The sequence below is a fragment of the Taeniopygia guttata genome, chromosome 1A, assembly GCF_048771995.1.
Source record: "Taeniopygia guttata chromosome 1A, bTaeGut7.mat, whole genome shotgun sequence".
Lineage (NCBI taxonomy): Eukaryota > Metazoa > Chordata > Aves > Passeriformes > Estrildidae > Taeniopygia > Taeniopygia guttata.
This window is the reverse complement of record NC_133025.1, coordinates 42,432,513-42,449,606: the sequence shown is the minus strand read 5'-3', so window position 1 is coordinate 42,449,606 and position 17,094 is coordinate 42,432,513. Positions and strand designations below refer to the sequence as shown.

The 17,094-nt window shown below is 36.6% G+C and overlaps 1 protein-coding gene across 1 annotated transcript in view; it reads left to right on the top strand.

Annotated features, from left to right (window-relative positions):
- The window catches only part of DCN (decorin), a 37,752-nt gene extending 30,766 nt beyond the window's left edge, over window positions 1–6,986 (top strand). Inside the window, exons 7-8 of the mRNA XM_002186600.7 lie at window positions 4,263–4,401; window positions 5,487–6,986. Of these exons, the coding sequence (XP_002186636.1) occupies window positions 4,263–4,401; window positions 5,487–5,681 (334 nt within the window). The 3' untranslated portion in view covers window positions 5,682–6,986. The remainder of the gene's footprint in view (window positions 1–4,262; window positions 4,402–5,486) is intronic.
- The last annotated feature ends 10,108 nt before the right edge of the window (window positions 6,987–17,094 follow it).

Sequence of the window (17,094 nt, the reverse complement as noted above, 5' to 3'; positions counted from 1 at the left end):
TTCATGTTCATCTTGGTTTGTGCAGTTTTCTTGGAACACAGCAATGCTTATGTAGTTTGCCTGGAAAATGAGGAAAAAAGTACATGGGAACCAGAACTTTCAACAGTGGTTCCTTTGTTTCTCAAGAAAAGCAAGTCTGCAATGAGTCCAGGAACATTATTAAGAAAAAAAGAATCATAAAATTTAATTGAAAAATTGTTACTGTCAGAGTGACTTTACTCTGCTAATCTCTGACTATGTTGTTGAATAAGTTTCACTAAGTGTAGGAAAATAAAAAGGACAATTCCCATAAAGTCCTTATACAGAATGATTTGATGTGAATTCCTTCACATCAAAAAATGTAACAGAGAAAAATGGTCCTTACAAGTAATTTTTAGAATTTAATATTAAAGAAATTACTATGAAAATAGTTTTTAAAAAGACTGATAATCAGAATTTTAACCAGATTACTGGATTAATGGATTTTCATCTTTATCAATCGGCTTGTCATAACGAGGGTAGAAAACAGAAATCAGAGGAAGATTACTGAGTAACAGGAGTTAAGTTTACAACTATTTATAGTTTCTTAGACAGCAATTCAATGCAATGAAATATATAGTAACCTTATACTTATTTTGAATCTGAAAATTCCAAGATATAAAACTTAGAACAGCTTTCCAGATCTTATAAATTAAGACCTTTCATCTTATGTTTTATGTTAATAATTTATCACAGACTCAAAAAAAAATCTGTTCTAGATTTTAATGAAAAAATAAAAATATTATAAATATGGATTAGAGGACTGTGAAGCAGCTATTGTTTGTTACAGAGGCTTAGAATAGATTATAACATTCTTTGGAGAAATTATGAAGAAAACTTCCAAAACCAAAACAAGATGATAACTACTCAGGTAGAGAGTAATTTATATTACTGGAGGTGCAGGTTGTAGGGCTTGTGAGCTGTCCTGCAGATGATACAGTTTTTCTGTTTTTCTCATTCACACTTGGGAAACACCACAGACAGCATCACATGGACAACACTGTTGGAAGTCTGCCTGAAGACATGAAGTTTTAAACAGCAAGTACCAATGGAGTCCTAAGAATATCTAAACTTGGGCTGCTTCTATTGTGGCTGTACTGTATGGAACAAGATATTCTGTTGACCATGATGTGGAAATGTGGAGCTGCCCAGAGCAGGCTCCGAGTTTTCAAGCACTCTCTGCCCTGTGCTTAAGCGGGTAACCTAAGCATAGTCAGTGATGCCCTTTTGCAAAGGTGGGAGGTAAGGAAGAGCACAGATTGCTGAACAAGGAGCACATTGCACAAAACAAAACAGACAGATGAGGAAAGGAGGGAGCTATGGAAGAGTTCTAGCCTACCATAAAGAACCCCAGCTTTTTTTTTTATATGTCTAAGTTTTCAGAGATATTAGGACAAGGTCAGACAACCTTGTTCATGCCTACTCAAGCTTGACAGTCTAATAGCTGCCCTAATGCACAGATAAACTCTGAGAAACAGGTAATTTTTTTGGCTGTGTTAAGGAATTTTAAACTGTAAAATATTTCATGCAAGAGCTTGGTGTAGGCCTATTGTTCATTCTCTTTTGAGTTTTCTTGCGTTCTAGTAGATGTGCAATATTTTTCCTTTTTTGTTTGTTTGTTTTCCTTTTAAAATTACTCTTAAGTCTTTCAAAAGCCTTAATTGAGTGATTCAGTGAAAAAACAATAATCTTCTGAAAGTAAACACAACAAAGACTTTGCTGATTGCATGCAGGAATGAGGCCCAAGAGGACATTCGCATTACACATCTGATATTACTAATGTCTATATTCTAATAAAACTTACTGGAATGGTCTAGCTTCATACAAGGAAAGTTGAACCAAACAAGGGACTTTTACATTAGATATTAGGAAAAATTTCTTTACTGAAAGTAGTCAGGTACTTCAACAGGCTGCCCAGGGAAGTGGTGGAATCACCCTCCCTGGAAGAGTACAAAAGGCATGTGGATGTGGCACCTGGGAATATGGTTTAGGGGTGAATATGGTGGGGCCACATTAATGTTTGGACTTGATGCTCTTAGAGGTCTTTTCCAACCTCAATGATTCTAAGCTCAAAATTATAATGATGGTGATGAACATCATGAGGTTTCTTTCAAAAATATAGTGGAAATGATTCAGCAGGGATGTTGGAGAAAGAAGGTGAAAAAGTATTTGAGAATTTCTTCAATTTTCAGATATGTTTTTGATTATCCTCTTCAATGATTTAGAGTACTTGGACGAGATCTACTGAAATGCTGGGAAAATGTTACTTAGTCACTAATAAAAAAGGAAGTAATATATCAATGTATGAAGCAAGAATGATTTTTCAAGTTCTTCCTTTTTTTTCCTATGGGAAGGGAGATGAAGACAATATTCTTTCCAAATCACCCTCTATTTTACACAATAATATTGACTTCATCTGTAAGCATAACCCCAAGTGACTGAGAGTTTTTGTAAGACATTTAGAGGAGATGTAATTACATATAATTTCTCTCCTGGGATTTAGGTCCACTTCACTACAAACTCCTATAATTTCATTCTTTCCCTAAAAGATGGTGGAAAGGGACTATTTTTCTTCAATAGACTAATATGAGTCAGAACGGCTTTTTTTTTGGTACTGGTCTCCCAGGTTTGACACATCTGCTTGTAGACCTGCATATGTAGAGAGCACATATTTAGATATGTGCAAACAGGAATTTATAGCCCTCTGACAAAATGTGGAGGAGTCTTTTTCCTATCTTTTCAAAGACATTCACTATGAGTACCCATCACTGAAGTCCATCATAAGCATTCTGTAGAACTTCAGACTGAATTGCTCTTAGGATCCAATTCCCCAAGCTTACCTAAATTTTGGTATACCCTATTCAAAAGAAAGTTCATCCTAATAGCTTTGAATGAAAATTCTTCATTATCAAATTCTATCTAGGAGATGGATGCTGTGAATTGATTTCTGAGTGAAGTAAATTTATGTTGATGTAAGTGGAAGCTCTCATCAAACTCTCCTTTGTCATTTAATAGTTTGAAAGTTTTGCCATATTTAAATTAGTATGATTCGACTATTTGCATTATATGTAATATTAATTAATACTAGGAAACCTCTCAGCTATAAAGATCAAGCAAGAATTTTCAGTACTGTGATTTTGTTCTAGTTTCAGACCCTGACTTCTGAAACTGATACAAGCCATAAAGAATTACAGGTTGTTAGATAGCTGTGAGAAGGCTTTCTTTAAAAGTACTCCTTAGCTAATTATTTTAACATAGGTTTCTTATTACTTGTATTAAAGTCTCTTATCGATTAGGCTATAAAGAAATCTCAGAGCATTTTCCCCCTCAATATTAAAAAAAAAATGCTTAAAGAAAAGCAGAGCAAAATACATGAGCTAAGTTTATCCTTTATAGAAATAATTTTCTATGAATTTTCTATTTTATAGAAATAATTTTCTAAAATGTCAATACTCCTGATGTTGATGACTTCTGAAGTATTTTCACTGGTTTCTCTACTGCAAGACATAGTACTATAAATTATCGGAATACCTTGAAAGATTTCTGTAGTTTAGTGATTGCAAAATACTATCAACACAGAAATACACAGATAGAAACAGATTGTCCAAATTGAACTTAAATTGTGCTACAAACTTAGTATGTGGACATGTAAAGCAGAAAGGATGATTTTGTGATGAAAACTCTAATTGGAACTTAGGAGAAATCTGTAAGTCCCACTTCTGTGTCCTACTAAAGGGATCATGAAGTATGACAGAGCTCCTTCCAGCATGCAACATGGCTCTGACTACTTAACTGTTAACAAATTCATAGAATGATGTGGTGGAGTTTTAAGGTTAACTGTTCTGGGAACATGGGTTTTATAGTTTGACAAAAAAAATTCAGGCAATGGTCCTTAAGTTACAAGTATCACTTATTCAGTGTTTCAGCTTCTAAAGAAAAACCAGTGCCTATGGAGGTGTTCAGTAGTATCTACACCAGGATGAGTCATATAGCTCACCAAAGGGTGCAGTATCGTAAGCACAAATTGAGTGATATTTGTGATTGTTCACATCACATGTCAAACTTATTTAATTTTTTTATTTAACCTAGCTCTACCTAGCTCACATGTAATTCTGAAAATTGGCCAGGTTCTGTTCTGCAACAGCCGTGTAAGGAAGCAATCAACCCAAGAAAGATAGTTATGTGGGCAAGTTTAACACTTTTTTTTTGCTGTTTCCTCTTTTTTTTTTTTTAAACTTTTTCAGACTAGGTCTCAGTTTCAACAGCATTTCTTCAGTTGAGAATGGCTCTCTTAACAATGTACCTCATCTGAGGGAGCTCCACTTGAACAACAATGAACTTGTCAGAGTACCCAGTGGACTGGGTGACCACAAATACATACAGGTAAGGTTTATCATACTGTCTCAGAGAGCAATAGTTGAAAGATTCCTAATGGTATTTGTGTGTTAATTCAGTCTTGAACAGAAATGTGCACAGTATTTTTAACTTGATGCAAGTTTCATAAATGCTTGAATACAACAGGAAGACTCCTATTCTGAATTTTTTGTGGAAATGGTTATGGAGGAATATAGATCTGGAGGTCTACATTTGTTGCCCCTGTATGTCTGAGGAGCCATAAAAATTATGGGTTTATTTGTGTACTTTGGTTTCCTCTTTATTCAAAAAAATAATTCCTAAGATAATTTCTTTTGCGGATTTTTTTTCATTTCTTCTAAGTGGTGTTTTACAACCTTTCCCAATAACTTCTCCTTTGCTATCTCACAAAACAGTGTCATCAGGAGGTAAATAGACAAAATAGGCATTTCACGTCACCAGTATTTTTGAGGTCCTTTTGGCCAGTTATCTAGAAATATTGCCTCTTGGGAGCAATTTAAATCTGTCTTCACCCAGACTAAGATTTTACAGGAAAGAAAGCTCCCAAAGAATGAAGACTCCCAAATGTAAATTACCCCCTGCATGTTGCTTGGAAAAATTGTCCAGAAGTTGTGAATCTGGAGCAAAATAAAATTCATCAGCTACTTTAAATTGTCTTTAGTGGTTACTTTGGCTCTGAGTCCTGTCTAGTTGCACACATGAGAATGAAAATATTAGAGCTGGACAGAAACCAATTAGCATCAAATACATTCTCTGTATACAGCACATGCTCCAGAGCCACAGTACTGCATTCATAATTTCACATCCTTGGCTCCTCTTTTGGCTCCACTACCATCAGTTGATAGTAACATTATTAGATAGCCTTGCACTTTCTGCGCTAGGTAATGTGAAGAGCTTGTGCACTTTCTGTAGAAATTAGTCAATTGGGTGTATGCTAGATATTTCAACAGGTAAACAGAGTCCAGGGTTTGTTTGGAAAGAAGATATATTTGTGTACCATTGCCAAAACACATATGAAACATTTAATATGAAATAATGTATCTTAGTTGCCAAGGTAGCTCAATTTCTCACTTCAGTACTTCCATGCTTTGCAGGTGGTCTATCTTCATAACAACAAAATTGCTTCAATTGGTATCAACGACTTCTGCCCTCTTGGCTACAACACCAAAAAGGCCAGCTATTCCGGTGTGAGCCTCTTCAGCAACCCCGTGCAGTACTGGGAAATCCAGCCCTCTGCTTTCCGGTGTATCCACGAACGCTCTGCAGTACAGATTGGAAATTACAAATAGATGTCTAAAGATGGGGTTCGGTTGTGTTCCAGCTAAAGTATCTGTCCTTATAGGCCTGTTCAAAAAACCGTTGCTAACGATTAACGCCAAATGCCAGAAACTTCACTTTAAAGTGGAGATGATCCATTGAGGTAGAATAAATGAGACATTACAGATGTACAAGAGCGAGCATACCATCAATAAGAATTGCCCACTGTGCTTTAAACTGACTTATTTCAGCCTTCTTTTCAAGCATGCTTTCTGTGGCATTTTTCAGTTTGCTGAATGCTACAGGTTTTCAGATTCCACTGTATATGAAATTCGGAGTAAATATTTGTCAAGTTATGATTTATTAAAAAAAAAAAGACAGTGATTGAGGTTATTTTTATAGCCACACACAAAGAAAAATAGCAGAGGGGAAAAAGACTCTCAAATCATCTTGAGACTTGAGAAGGTAAGAGTTACCTCCTTTAAATTTATTTCAAGCCCTGGAGGTTTAAAAATATCCACTATAAGATAATTCTGAATGTATCTATTTAGCAGAGGCAAATAAAGTTGTTGCTAATGTCATTATTTTTGAAAAAATAAAATAAATTTGTATTGTACACATAGTTCTTTAAAGTTTGCCATTCTTCTAGAGCAATGCTATTCAGAATTAGCCTAACATCATCCTAACAAACAAAATATTGAGTAGTCTGCAGTAAAAATCTTGTAACCTGTATCTGGAGCTCGATGACTAAATTTCTCTAGAGCAAATTCTTCTTACCTTAGTCACAAGAGCAGTTTTTATGACTGTACTGCCTTGCAGAGTATGGTATATGGGTTTAGTAATTGTTATCAAACCATGTATTTATCTAAAAAAAAACCATAGCAGTTCACTTTTCACTTGTTCTACATAGTACATTTGTCAGCATCCTTTACAGGTTTTGGTTTTTAAAAAACAGAATTAATTTTGAAGTCGAGATATGCAGGTTCCTCTGTCTGACAAATTTGTGGAATTTAGAAGCAAAACTATAAGTATAGAAATATATGAAGTGAAATAACTGCTACTGTGGACATTGCTGGGACATCATTTGTAGATGTATCTATTTAGAGTGATTTGGAGCCCTCTGTAAATTGGGATTCTTCAACCCATACCAGCAGGTAGCAAGCTCTTCAAAGGTAGGCTGCACATATCTACTGTCAATCTTCAAAGCTAAACATATACTCAATAAAAACATCACGTGAAAAGAATCTTCTGCAGACTCTTAATACTCCAAAGTCAATCTCTCTAATTTGTAAAACTTATATGTCATTTATATTAAAGAATAATGTAATACAGGCAAACTCCAAAGTGTTTGTCTTTCTTCTTTTGTTTTGATAGAATAACATAAGTGTGTCAGAACTTTAAATAAGTCTTGAAAACTGAACATCTTTGGCATGGTGATAGTTAAAGTAAGAATAAGTTGCGTGAAATTCTTTTGCAAGGAACTTTTTCATGCCTAACTCTCATATATTTTTAGGTATTTTTTAGGAGCAAACAAATATAGTATTTTTAAAGCTGTCATTTATTCAGTAGTAAATAATTGGAAACGATTATGACTCACTATAACAACTACACAGAAAAAGCATATTTGCACTCTTCTGAGCGATCTTCATATAGTAGCCAATGATTTCTCTGATTTCTATCTGTTTTTCTTCTGGACTTCACATTTTCAGAGAGTTATTTTTATATAAAACAAACAGTATACGATATCTTGCTGTCACAGGAGGGAAAGCACTCCAGAAAATCATCAGTTATGGTTTTTTTTTTTCCTTTTGGTTCTTACTTGGATATTGGCTGTTGTGCAGACAGAGACTTGCAGAAAACTAAGCACTGGCATTTCGAGTGAGAACAAAGGCACTGCCTTAGCCTGAAAAGCTCCACAGAGTTTGTATGTATATGATTACAGAAAGAGATTAAAAGAAAAAATAACAATTACATAGGCATCATGCAAACATATGCACAAACTCTCCATTTCTCCATCCATAGTTTTAACATCTCACATACAAAGGCTTTTCTTTCAAATTAGAGCAAACCTTAACAAGTCCAGAAGAAAATATCTGAGTCTGGTCCTCCTATGTAATACCCATGATATGTGCCCTACCAAGCTTGCTGCTTCCTGCTAAAGCATAAGTTATTTCTCATAAAATACATTCCCTTCTAACAACCAAAGGCTGCAAAGATAGTAGGATTTTTCTGATTACCAGTCTTTCTCAATGAAACAAAATAAGCAATTTAACAAGAAAGCTAAGCAAGATCATGACAGATTTGAAAGGTAAACCAATCACTGTTGGTTTTCTATAAGTTGTGCAGCCACACCAATAATATTTGACTGTGGGGATTCTATCCACATACAGAATCTGCAGAAACTTCAAAGTAGCAGGAAGCCCAATAATTTTAAAACTGCTTTTCATATAAATAAAGAACAGATGGTTCTTCCACTTAAAAGCAAAACAAGGAAAGAAGAAAAAGAAAAAAAAAGAACAAACACAAACAATCTATAAACAATTGGGTGGAAAGAAATTAGAGAACTAAAGTAGAAAGCCTTTGGGCCCTGCAGTACATCCTCAACTTTTTGTAAAGTATGAAGACAGTAACTGGTCACAACTGTTGGACTTAAATATATAAAGAATAATTATTACCCTTGGTGCAGCCTAAGGCATCTTATCCCTTACTGCCAACAAGGGTGTGGCCATCTTTTTGTCTGGTTTCTCCTACAATGCACCAGGTTATGGTCAGTTAACATATACTCAATTGCTGATGTATAAATGATACTAAATCTAATTTTATTTCCAGGAAAGGATCAGCTCTTAAATCCTTGGCATCAGTGTCTTGCTCTCATTTCCAAGACCATACATTTTTTCAGTTGCCTCCACAAACTGTTTCTAAAATTATCTAAGCACAAAGTCTGGTAACAGGTCTTTGGCCCATAATTTGGTTTGGGGGGATTTTTTTTTTTTTTGGGTGGGGGAGTGGGGCTTGGTTGTTTTTTTTATTTTGATTTTTTGAGCTGCTAGTAAACCTGTCTGTTATAATCTATTTCTGCTTATGTTAGCTATTTTTGAAAACAGAGAACATTTTCTACCTCACATTCACTCGTGTGTAAAAAAATAGGAAAAATCTGAAAAGTTGTGTTTCTTCAAAGCAAGCATTAACTTAATGTATTTCTAATATCAAATGCAAAATAACTAAAAAAGATAACAGACTTTCTGATCCCACCACTACTCTGAAGTGCCATCTAGTGTCACTGAGGGACAGTAACAAAAGTTACTGTTAACCAGAAGGATAAAGGTTTATGAAGCTTTATGAGAAGACAGTACTCAAATTCACATAATCTGTTGCTTTGGTTTTCTCTTTTTATTAAGTCAGAGGTGCAGAGCTGTGAAATCAATAGTCTTTTTGTACACTCACAATCAAATGCATTTGCTTTGAACAAGAATGGTTTTTTTCTCATTCTCTATATGCACACATTGCTCTGAAGTCAGTTTTGCTTCAGAAAACTGCCTACATCTGTGTTTTCTGTTTTATTTTTCTGTTTTTCTAAAGAGTTGCCCTAATATAGCTGAAAGTAGTTCATTCAAGAAAAAGGGAAATAATTTAAAGAGTCATGTTAGTGAAAATCTGTAGAGCACTGAAGAGGAAATACGGGCTGTGAGATAGAGGTTCAATATTAACTGTCTCATCTTCAAAATGAAAATGTGAAATTAAAAATAGTTGATAATTTTTAGCATAAAACATTATCTTAACAGTGCTCCAGCAGCTCCATCTGCAAAAGAACAAAGTTTCTGTGGATGTCCTGAAAAGGCACAAAAACTGTTTAGCTGTTTGGATTACACTCAACACAAACACTCAAGCAGCTAGACTCATCAATGGCTGCATTTTAAGTGACACAAACCAGCCTTTGGCCTCCTGCCCTGCTTCCTGCTCTGGAAGTTCAGGGCTGTTACTGTGCCATAAGTGCATAAGAGGATCAGTCTGGATACAGGCACTGCTGAAGGCTGTTTACCCTGCCTGTTAAACACCACACTTTCCTTTCTGAGATTTAAAGAAGTAGTTTCTTCATAACTGCTTTGTCAGGCAGTTTTCTGTCTCAGTGTGTACATTATGCTGCTTGAAAGCTTTGGAGATTACCTCTATGTGGGTGTCTTAAGTCAGCAGACCAGAAGAATGTTAATGCTCTGTTACTGCCTGCATTAATTGGACTTAAATCTGCAGGAGGAATAATGGAAAAAAAAAACTATGAAAAAATTTATTGTTCTAATTATATATTTATTGATATATTTCACACATCTTTTTAGACTACAGCAAAAACTAATAACAAATTTATAACAGTTTGTTGAGAAGCAGTGTTGGTTGTGTTTCTATATCCATGTGTACCTCTGCAGCATGAAGTAAAGGAACTTTTGAAAAGCAGCAATAATTGTAGGCCTTGCATCTGCAAACACTTGAGTAGCTCCAATATTTTCACTCAGATGAGCTGAAAAAATACAGATGGACATCAATTTTGAAGGTAAACTAAAAAAAAAAAAAAAAAAAAAAAAAAGAATAAAAAAAAGGTGCTGTCCACTCTTTATATAAAAAAAGCTGTTTTTAAACAAAAAAATCCTGAATTACCTAAAACACTTCTATTCAGGAAATTTTTATGCCGGAAATGTCCCAGGTACTTCCTTTGGCTCACTCCCAGAAGGAGAGAAGGTGAATACTTGAAAATGATGATTTCTAGTCATGAATTGCATGATATTTTGTTTAGATGCACAAATATTAATTGATAAATAGAGTTGTTCCTAGTTTTGGGCAGAATGGACAGTAGAATATTTACTGCTTTATTCTGGATATTCCCTGCATGAAAAGATAGAAAATCAGAAATTTCACTGATGATACAAAACTGGGGAGGGGGTTTGATGGCTGATCTGCTGAAGGCTGTGCTGCCGTTCAATGGGACCTTGATAGACTGGAGAATTGGGCAGAGAGAAACCAATGAGGTTCAACAAGGGCAAATTCAGGGTCCTGGACAGGGGCAGGAATAGCTCAAGGCACCAGCACAGACTGAGGGCTGACCTGCTAGAGAACAGCTCTGCAAGGATGGCCATGAGCCAGCAGCAGCCTTGCAACCAGGAGGGTCAGTGATATCCTGGTGTGCATTGGGAAGAGTGGTCAGCAGGTCAAGGCAGGTGATCCTGCACCTCTAATCAGCCCTGGTGAGGCCAGCCCTGGTGCTGTGTCCAGTTCTGGGCTTCTCAGGACAAGAAAGAAAAGGACCTACTGGAGAGGGTCCAGTGGTGGGCTACAAAGATGATTTAGGGACTGGAGCATCCCTCTTATAAAGAGAAACTGGGGATGCTGGGCCTGTTTAGTCTGGAGACAAGACTGAGAGGGGACCTCACCAACACCTGTAAATATCTCAAAGGTAGGTGTCAAGAGGATAGTGCCAGTCTATTTTCAGTGCTGCCCAGCAACAGGGAGAGGAACATAAATTAAAACACCAAAAGTTTCATCTCAATATGAGGAAGAATTTCTTTACACTAAGGTGTGATTCTATACAAATTTTTACAATTTATAAAACTTTCTATAGTCATATTTAACATGAAATCAAGCAAAATTTTTCCAACTCTTTATATTATTGTCTAACCAGCATTGCAGTATATATTTTGTGATAAATCATACTTACACCTTTTATTAATTTTCAAACAGCGTATTAAATCATATATTATATTTGAATAAAAAAGCCTTAAGAATTTTGTTGCTATTTTTGAAACTACAAGTTTATACAAGTTACATTATTGTTTCCAGATGAAGACTTTAATTGAGATTAATTAGGCTAGTCCTGTTCTAAAGAGTAATTTTTGAAAGTGTTCAAATCCCTAAAGTCATGGAAAATAGGGACCATGTGTCACTACTAAATACTTGTTAGAAAGCTCTTTCAATAGAAAAAACTCAGAACCAATTAGAGCTAATCATGTTGCATTCTGATGCTGAATCCTTTAATCTTTTCATTTCAAGGTATTGAATCTTTGCAGGAATCAAAAGCTTGTAAAGAATAAACCAAAGTCCAGAGTGTAGAAGAAAAAGAAATTTCAAGATGCATAAAATAATCTCAGCATGAAAGACAGAATAATTCTAACTACTGCTTGCCTATGCTAGAAACTCTAGACAATTGAAATGCTTCAAAAGCATTTCATATTCCCTTCTGAGAATAAACCTTCAGAGTTTTGTCAATACACATCATTCTAACATGGAAGGAAAACATAGATGCATTGCAATGAATTCTTGAAACAAAGGACTGACTTTGAAGTGTTGGCTAACAGAGTGATTGAGAGATCTTAAACCTCAAGTGACTTAATATTCCATTATGCCATCAAGAAAATGAAGCAAAAAGATTAGCCTTTTGGCTATATTTTAGATTTCTATCCTTTACTGCTCATTTTCAGCACCAAATTCTTTAAAGACATGCCAATCTGTATGTGTAGATTAGAGAGAGATAGAGAAGACTGTGTGAATTTCTCTTTAACAGATACAGATAATTGGATTGTTATGGAAAAACTTAAATATATTAGCTCTTGACTGCTCTCAAAGGACTAGATTACAATGAAGTGGTAATAGTCCCTTTGAACTGCCTTGTTAGAATTCTGGCACACAGGATTGTCATGTTTCCTACATCTTAGACAGTGGGAATGGTCTCACAGTATGAAAAAAAATGCAACAGCACAAGGATTTCAGATTATTCGTCAGAGTTGAGAAAGAAATAGCATTTATAGGAATTGAAGAAGACATGTCCCATTTACCAAAGCTCTGTCCGACAGAGGAGGAGGCTGAGGATGCCTCAGCCGAGCTCCACCCTCCCTCACCTTTCAAGTGAGGGAGTTGAGATAAAAGAACTTTCTAGCCCCTTGGTTACCTCATGGACATCTTCTGGGCTGCTATGGGAGCATGTAGTACATGAACATAACGTGAATCTCATGTGGATCAAAGCAATCCCAGCATTGGTACAGACTGGGTGATGAATAATTGGATATGGACCAGTAGTGTGCACTTGCAGCCTAGAAAGCAAAATATATCCTGGGCTGCATCTAAAGCAGCGTGGCCATCGGGGAATCCAGGGAGCTGATTCTGCTCCTCTTCTCCACATTCCTGAACCCACCTGCAGTTATGCATACAGTGCTGGGGTCCTCAGCACAGGAAAGAGCTGATAGAGCGAGGCTAGAGGAGAGCAACAAGAAGGGTCAGAGGGTTGGGGCACCTCTCCTGCAAAGAAACTCTGAGAGAATTGGAATTGTTCTGGGGGAAAGAAAGACTAAGGAGCGACATTATTTCAATGTTTCACTATATAAAGAAGACTTGTAAGAAAGACTGAGACTTTTTACCACGGCCTGGAGTGTCAGGATAAGGTGCAATGATTTTAAGCTGAAAGATGGTAGAAATAGGTTGGACATGAGGATGATTTTCTTTAAATTAAGGCTGGTGAGACACTGAAACAGGTTGCTCAGAGAAACTGTGACTGTCTTATCATTGGCAGTGTTCAAGGCCGGGTAGGATTGGGTTTTTGGCAAGCTGGCCTCATGAAAGGTGCTACTTATTGCAAGGAAATTGGACTACATGATCTCTAAAGGTCCCTTCTAAACCAAACCATTCTGTGATTCCAAATGCAATATCAGGGCCCTCAGTACACCAGTGGGCTCTTGCTGCCATAACCATCACTTCCACAGCCTCTGTCCGCCTAGATTTCTACCTCTCATTGTTCACGAGCTACATTTAAGCTCAATTCCTTGTCTATTCCCTGAGCTTACATCTGGGTTTCAGCAGGAGAGAGCAGCTGTGCAGGAGAAGGCAAGCTGGGAGCCAGCAGTCACGCAAGGCAGGGCAGCAGCCTCAGGATCGAGGTCACAGTGCCACAGCACCCCGTGAAGCACAGCAGAGCTGTTTGGGTGACTGTAACAGATGTCCACTGAGAGGGCAGGCTTAAGGTCAAGCTCAGACTGCAACTCAATAATATAATGCCAGGTACAAAATTAGGAACAGTGTACTGGGATTCAGATGGAATACAGCTGCTGGACAGTGGGTGGAGACAGTGTGGCTGGAGAATGTGGATGAATCTAAAGTAAAATCTGCAATATCACCTGAGTTAATTAGGAACACAAGCCCTGTTCTCCAAAGCCTTGGAAGGCATTTCTCTAAAAATGTTTTGATGTATGTGACAAGTCATTAGCAGTGGCTTTCAGAAGAAGGGTTTTCTGCTAATTGGTAAAGCAAACGCCTCCTTCCCTTCACCAAGCTTTGAATCAAACATTTTGATTCAACATTTTGATGTGGGCCATCACCTGCACATCTATTCCCTACTTGCTTGAAAGAATGGCCCTCATGTAGACTCCCTGGAAAAGTAACCATTCTGAGACAACATGTATCTGATGGGTCTCAGGGTTATTTAATTATGGCTGTGTTAAAAAGTCCATAAAAATGGTAAAAATTTAACTGCTAAAACACAGGGTAAAACCCTTCCCTTTATGAGTGAAGTTATTACAAATATGTGATCCCAGGTCTCATTCTATTTTCATGAAATTAAACAGGAACAATGAGTTTGCCATATCATAACTGAGTAGTCATCATGTTATCTGTGTCTATCTAGAAGCTATATATGAAGTAAGAAAATCTAAATTATAGTGTTGTTCACCAGTACTGCTGTGGCTAAGTTTGTGTCAGCAGTTCTATGTGAAACTAGCTTTTCCACTTAAATATTATTCCTCTCCTAAATCTTGGAATCAGGTCTTGTTTCTCAAACATATTTGTTTCTCCTTTGAAAATTAAAAATAGTCCATTGCTTCAAAACCTCAGGGTAAAGCAAAAGTATATATAAATACAAACATACGCATGAAAACACACATAAATGTTGAGAAAATGGTGGAAATAATGAAATTATAATCTGATAAAATTCAAATTGTGGATCAGGGCATGTCAGCAAGCCTTAGGACCTGAATGTCTACTTTCTTATTGATGTCTTAGGTTATATTCTAGAGTCTAAAGCTACATTTATGTTATTAAGTGAAATCATGCCATTTTTGAAGCCTGGAACGTGTCTTGGTCTCATCTTTGTTGTAAAGCTTTCTTACCTCATGAAACACAGTGGCTTCATTTAAGTTTTGTGTTGAGAGTGATAAGTCCCAAACCCTGGCTAGGAATTTAGTTAGGCTAGAATCATGCAAAATCCCATTCTTATATACTAGTACTGCAAAGAATGACTTGCCATTGTCAGGGGCATTATGTGATTTACTAGTGTAGGTAAAGCCTAAAGAAGAGAGAAGTCAGCAATTTCCTTTTATACAATAATTTTTTGTGACATTAATATTTTGCATTTATCTACCCAAACATTGAAATTGCTGTTAATCTGCCTGTTACCTGAATGCTCTCCTTAGTTTTTCTTCTCAGTCAGTTATAATGCTGCTTTTTGCAATCCTTCATGGTAATGTTTATCTCTGGGTTTTTTATATCTTTGAACAACTGATAACATGGCATTCTGATCTGACTGAAACTTGGGAAGAGTTACAGTATTTGATTGCTGTACTTTACTTTCCATACACACAACCCAGAAGCTATTGCAACCCAGTTGAGAAGAGAGAAGGGAAGGCATTCCCTCTGAGTTAGCTTTCTATCACTATTCCAAAAAAGATGCAGTGTCTTTCAAAATGCTCTTCTGTTTCTTAGCATAATGTATTTATGTATTTTATATAATATATATATATATATATATATATATATATAAATATTATGGAAGCATTAAAAGATCTACTCAGAAGCTAAAGGGCCAGACGTTGATTCCAGTTTTTGATTCAATTCAGTTTGCCATTTACCAAACAGACACACATTTACAAAAATATGCAGATACAGAATTATCCAAATACAATAACTAGGTGATTGCTGAAGCCCAAAAAATTATGAGATTAAGAAAAAAGAGTTACACTTAATAGACAGAGGTCTGAAATCTGTGGGAGGTGAACAAGTTTATTTGGGAAATGCTGTGTTCACCTTAAAACATTGCAGGATGAGGAAAAGTTAGTGCAGCTGGGCCATTCTTGAGTTGGATGGAGATCAACTTAGACATTATGCATATTTGTGTCCATTCAAAATAAGTTTACAAAACTCTGTGACACAAAATGTCTTAAATAGTTTCTCTTCTTTCCTATGTATACAACTGATACAGTTATATATGAAAAGCTTTGCTTGACTGAAAAAAAGAAAATTGATCAGTGAGGCCTCAGGTGATGGTCTAATGGAATCAGAGAACCGTCTTCAATGTTTTTATTTGACCTTTCAGAGAATTGCTTATTTTGGCTTTTTTTACTATTGTGATTTTTAGAGGTGGTAAGAAAATGGAAAATACCTGTGGGTTAATAGACCATGACTGCTTCCAGACTTGTACATCCCATTTTGCCTGGCTCTATTTCTGCAACATTTCATTGCAGGTATTCTGCTGAATACGAGAGCTAAGAGAGGACTGTGGAGAAAATTATTGGAGAATACTGCTCAGACAGTTTACATAAAGTGAGGCTATTACTTAGGAGACTGATTATTTCCTGGACTGGAGCTCCAAGGGCACAACTTATGTTCCAAAAGATAAGTGTCTAATATCATTCTGGATTGCTTATATGTGCCTGGTGTCCTTCTGCTACTTCAGGACAGGACAAGTCTGCTCAGAATCCTGAGTCACAGCAGCCAGGCCCCCCAGCTGTGCTGCTCAGCCCAGGGCACGTCAGAGAGCAGTTAGAGGTCCTTGCACTACCTGACTGCAACCCTTGACCACAGGCAACTGCCTAAATGCAGATGTCTTGCTATTAAGCACTGTGAAGTTCTTTGCTTTGCCATCAGCTACCATTTGAAAAGGGCACAGGTGTTAAAGTCGTCTTCCATAATCTATACAGGTGAGTTGGACACCTGAGAGCTGCTCAGATAATACTGGATGTCTACCTTCAGGTAAGTGAATACTGTTACAGTGTCTGTGTTGGACAATTGAATCACTCCCCAGGCTCTACAACTGTTCATTACATCCCCACTGCTCTTGAAGACTGCCTGGACTCCTATCACACATGTAGAGGTCTGTGTTTGCTATCTCTCAGGACCAAAAGGTGAGATACATCACATACCTGGCACTGTTTATAATAATAGATAGTCTGCATCTTGTAGAGAAGTGGAGGAAATCTTAGTGACATATAAGGTGGATAACTTTAAAAAAAGTAGCTTTATGAATGGGAAATTTGATTTTTGAGATGCTTTTAGCAGTGCTATATGGCCATGTAGTAAAGCATTAGAATTTCCAAACACTGCACAATTCCTAAGACAAAAGATGTTTCATACAGCATGAGGTTAATCCACTCTGGATTTCCTGATAAAAATAAAGACAATTAAATCACTGGATTGGAATCTGTG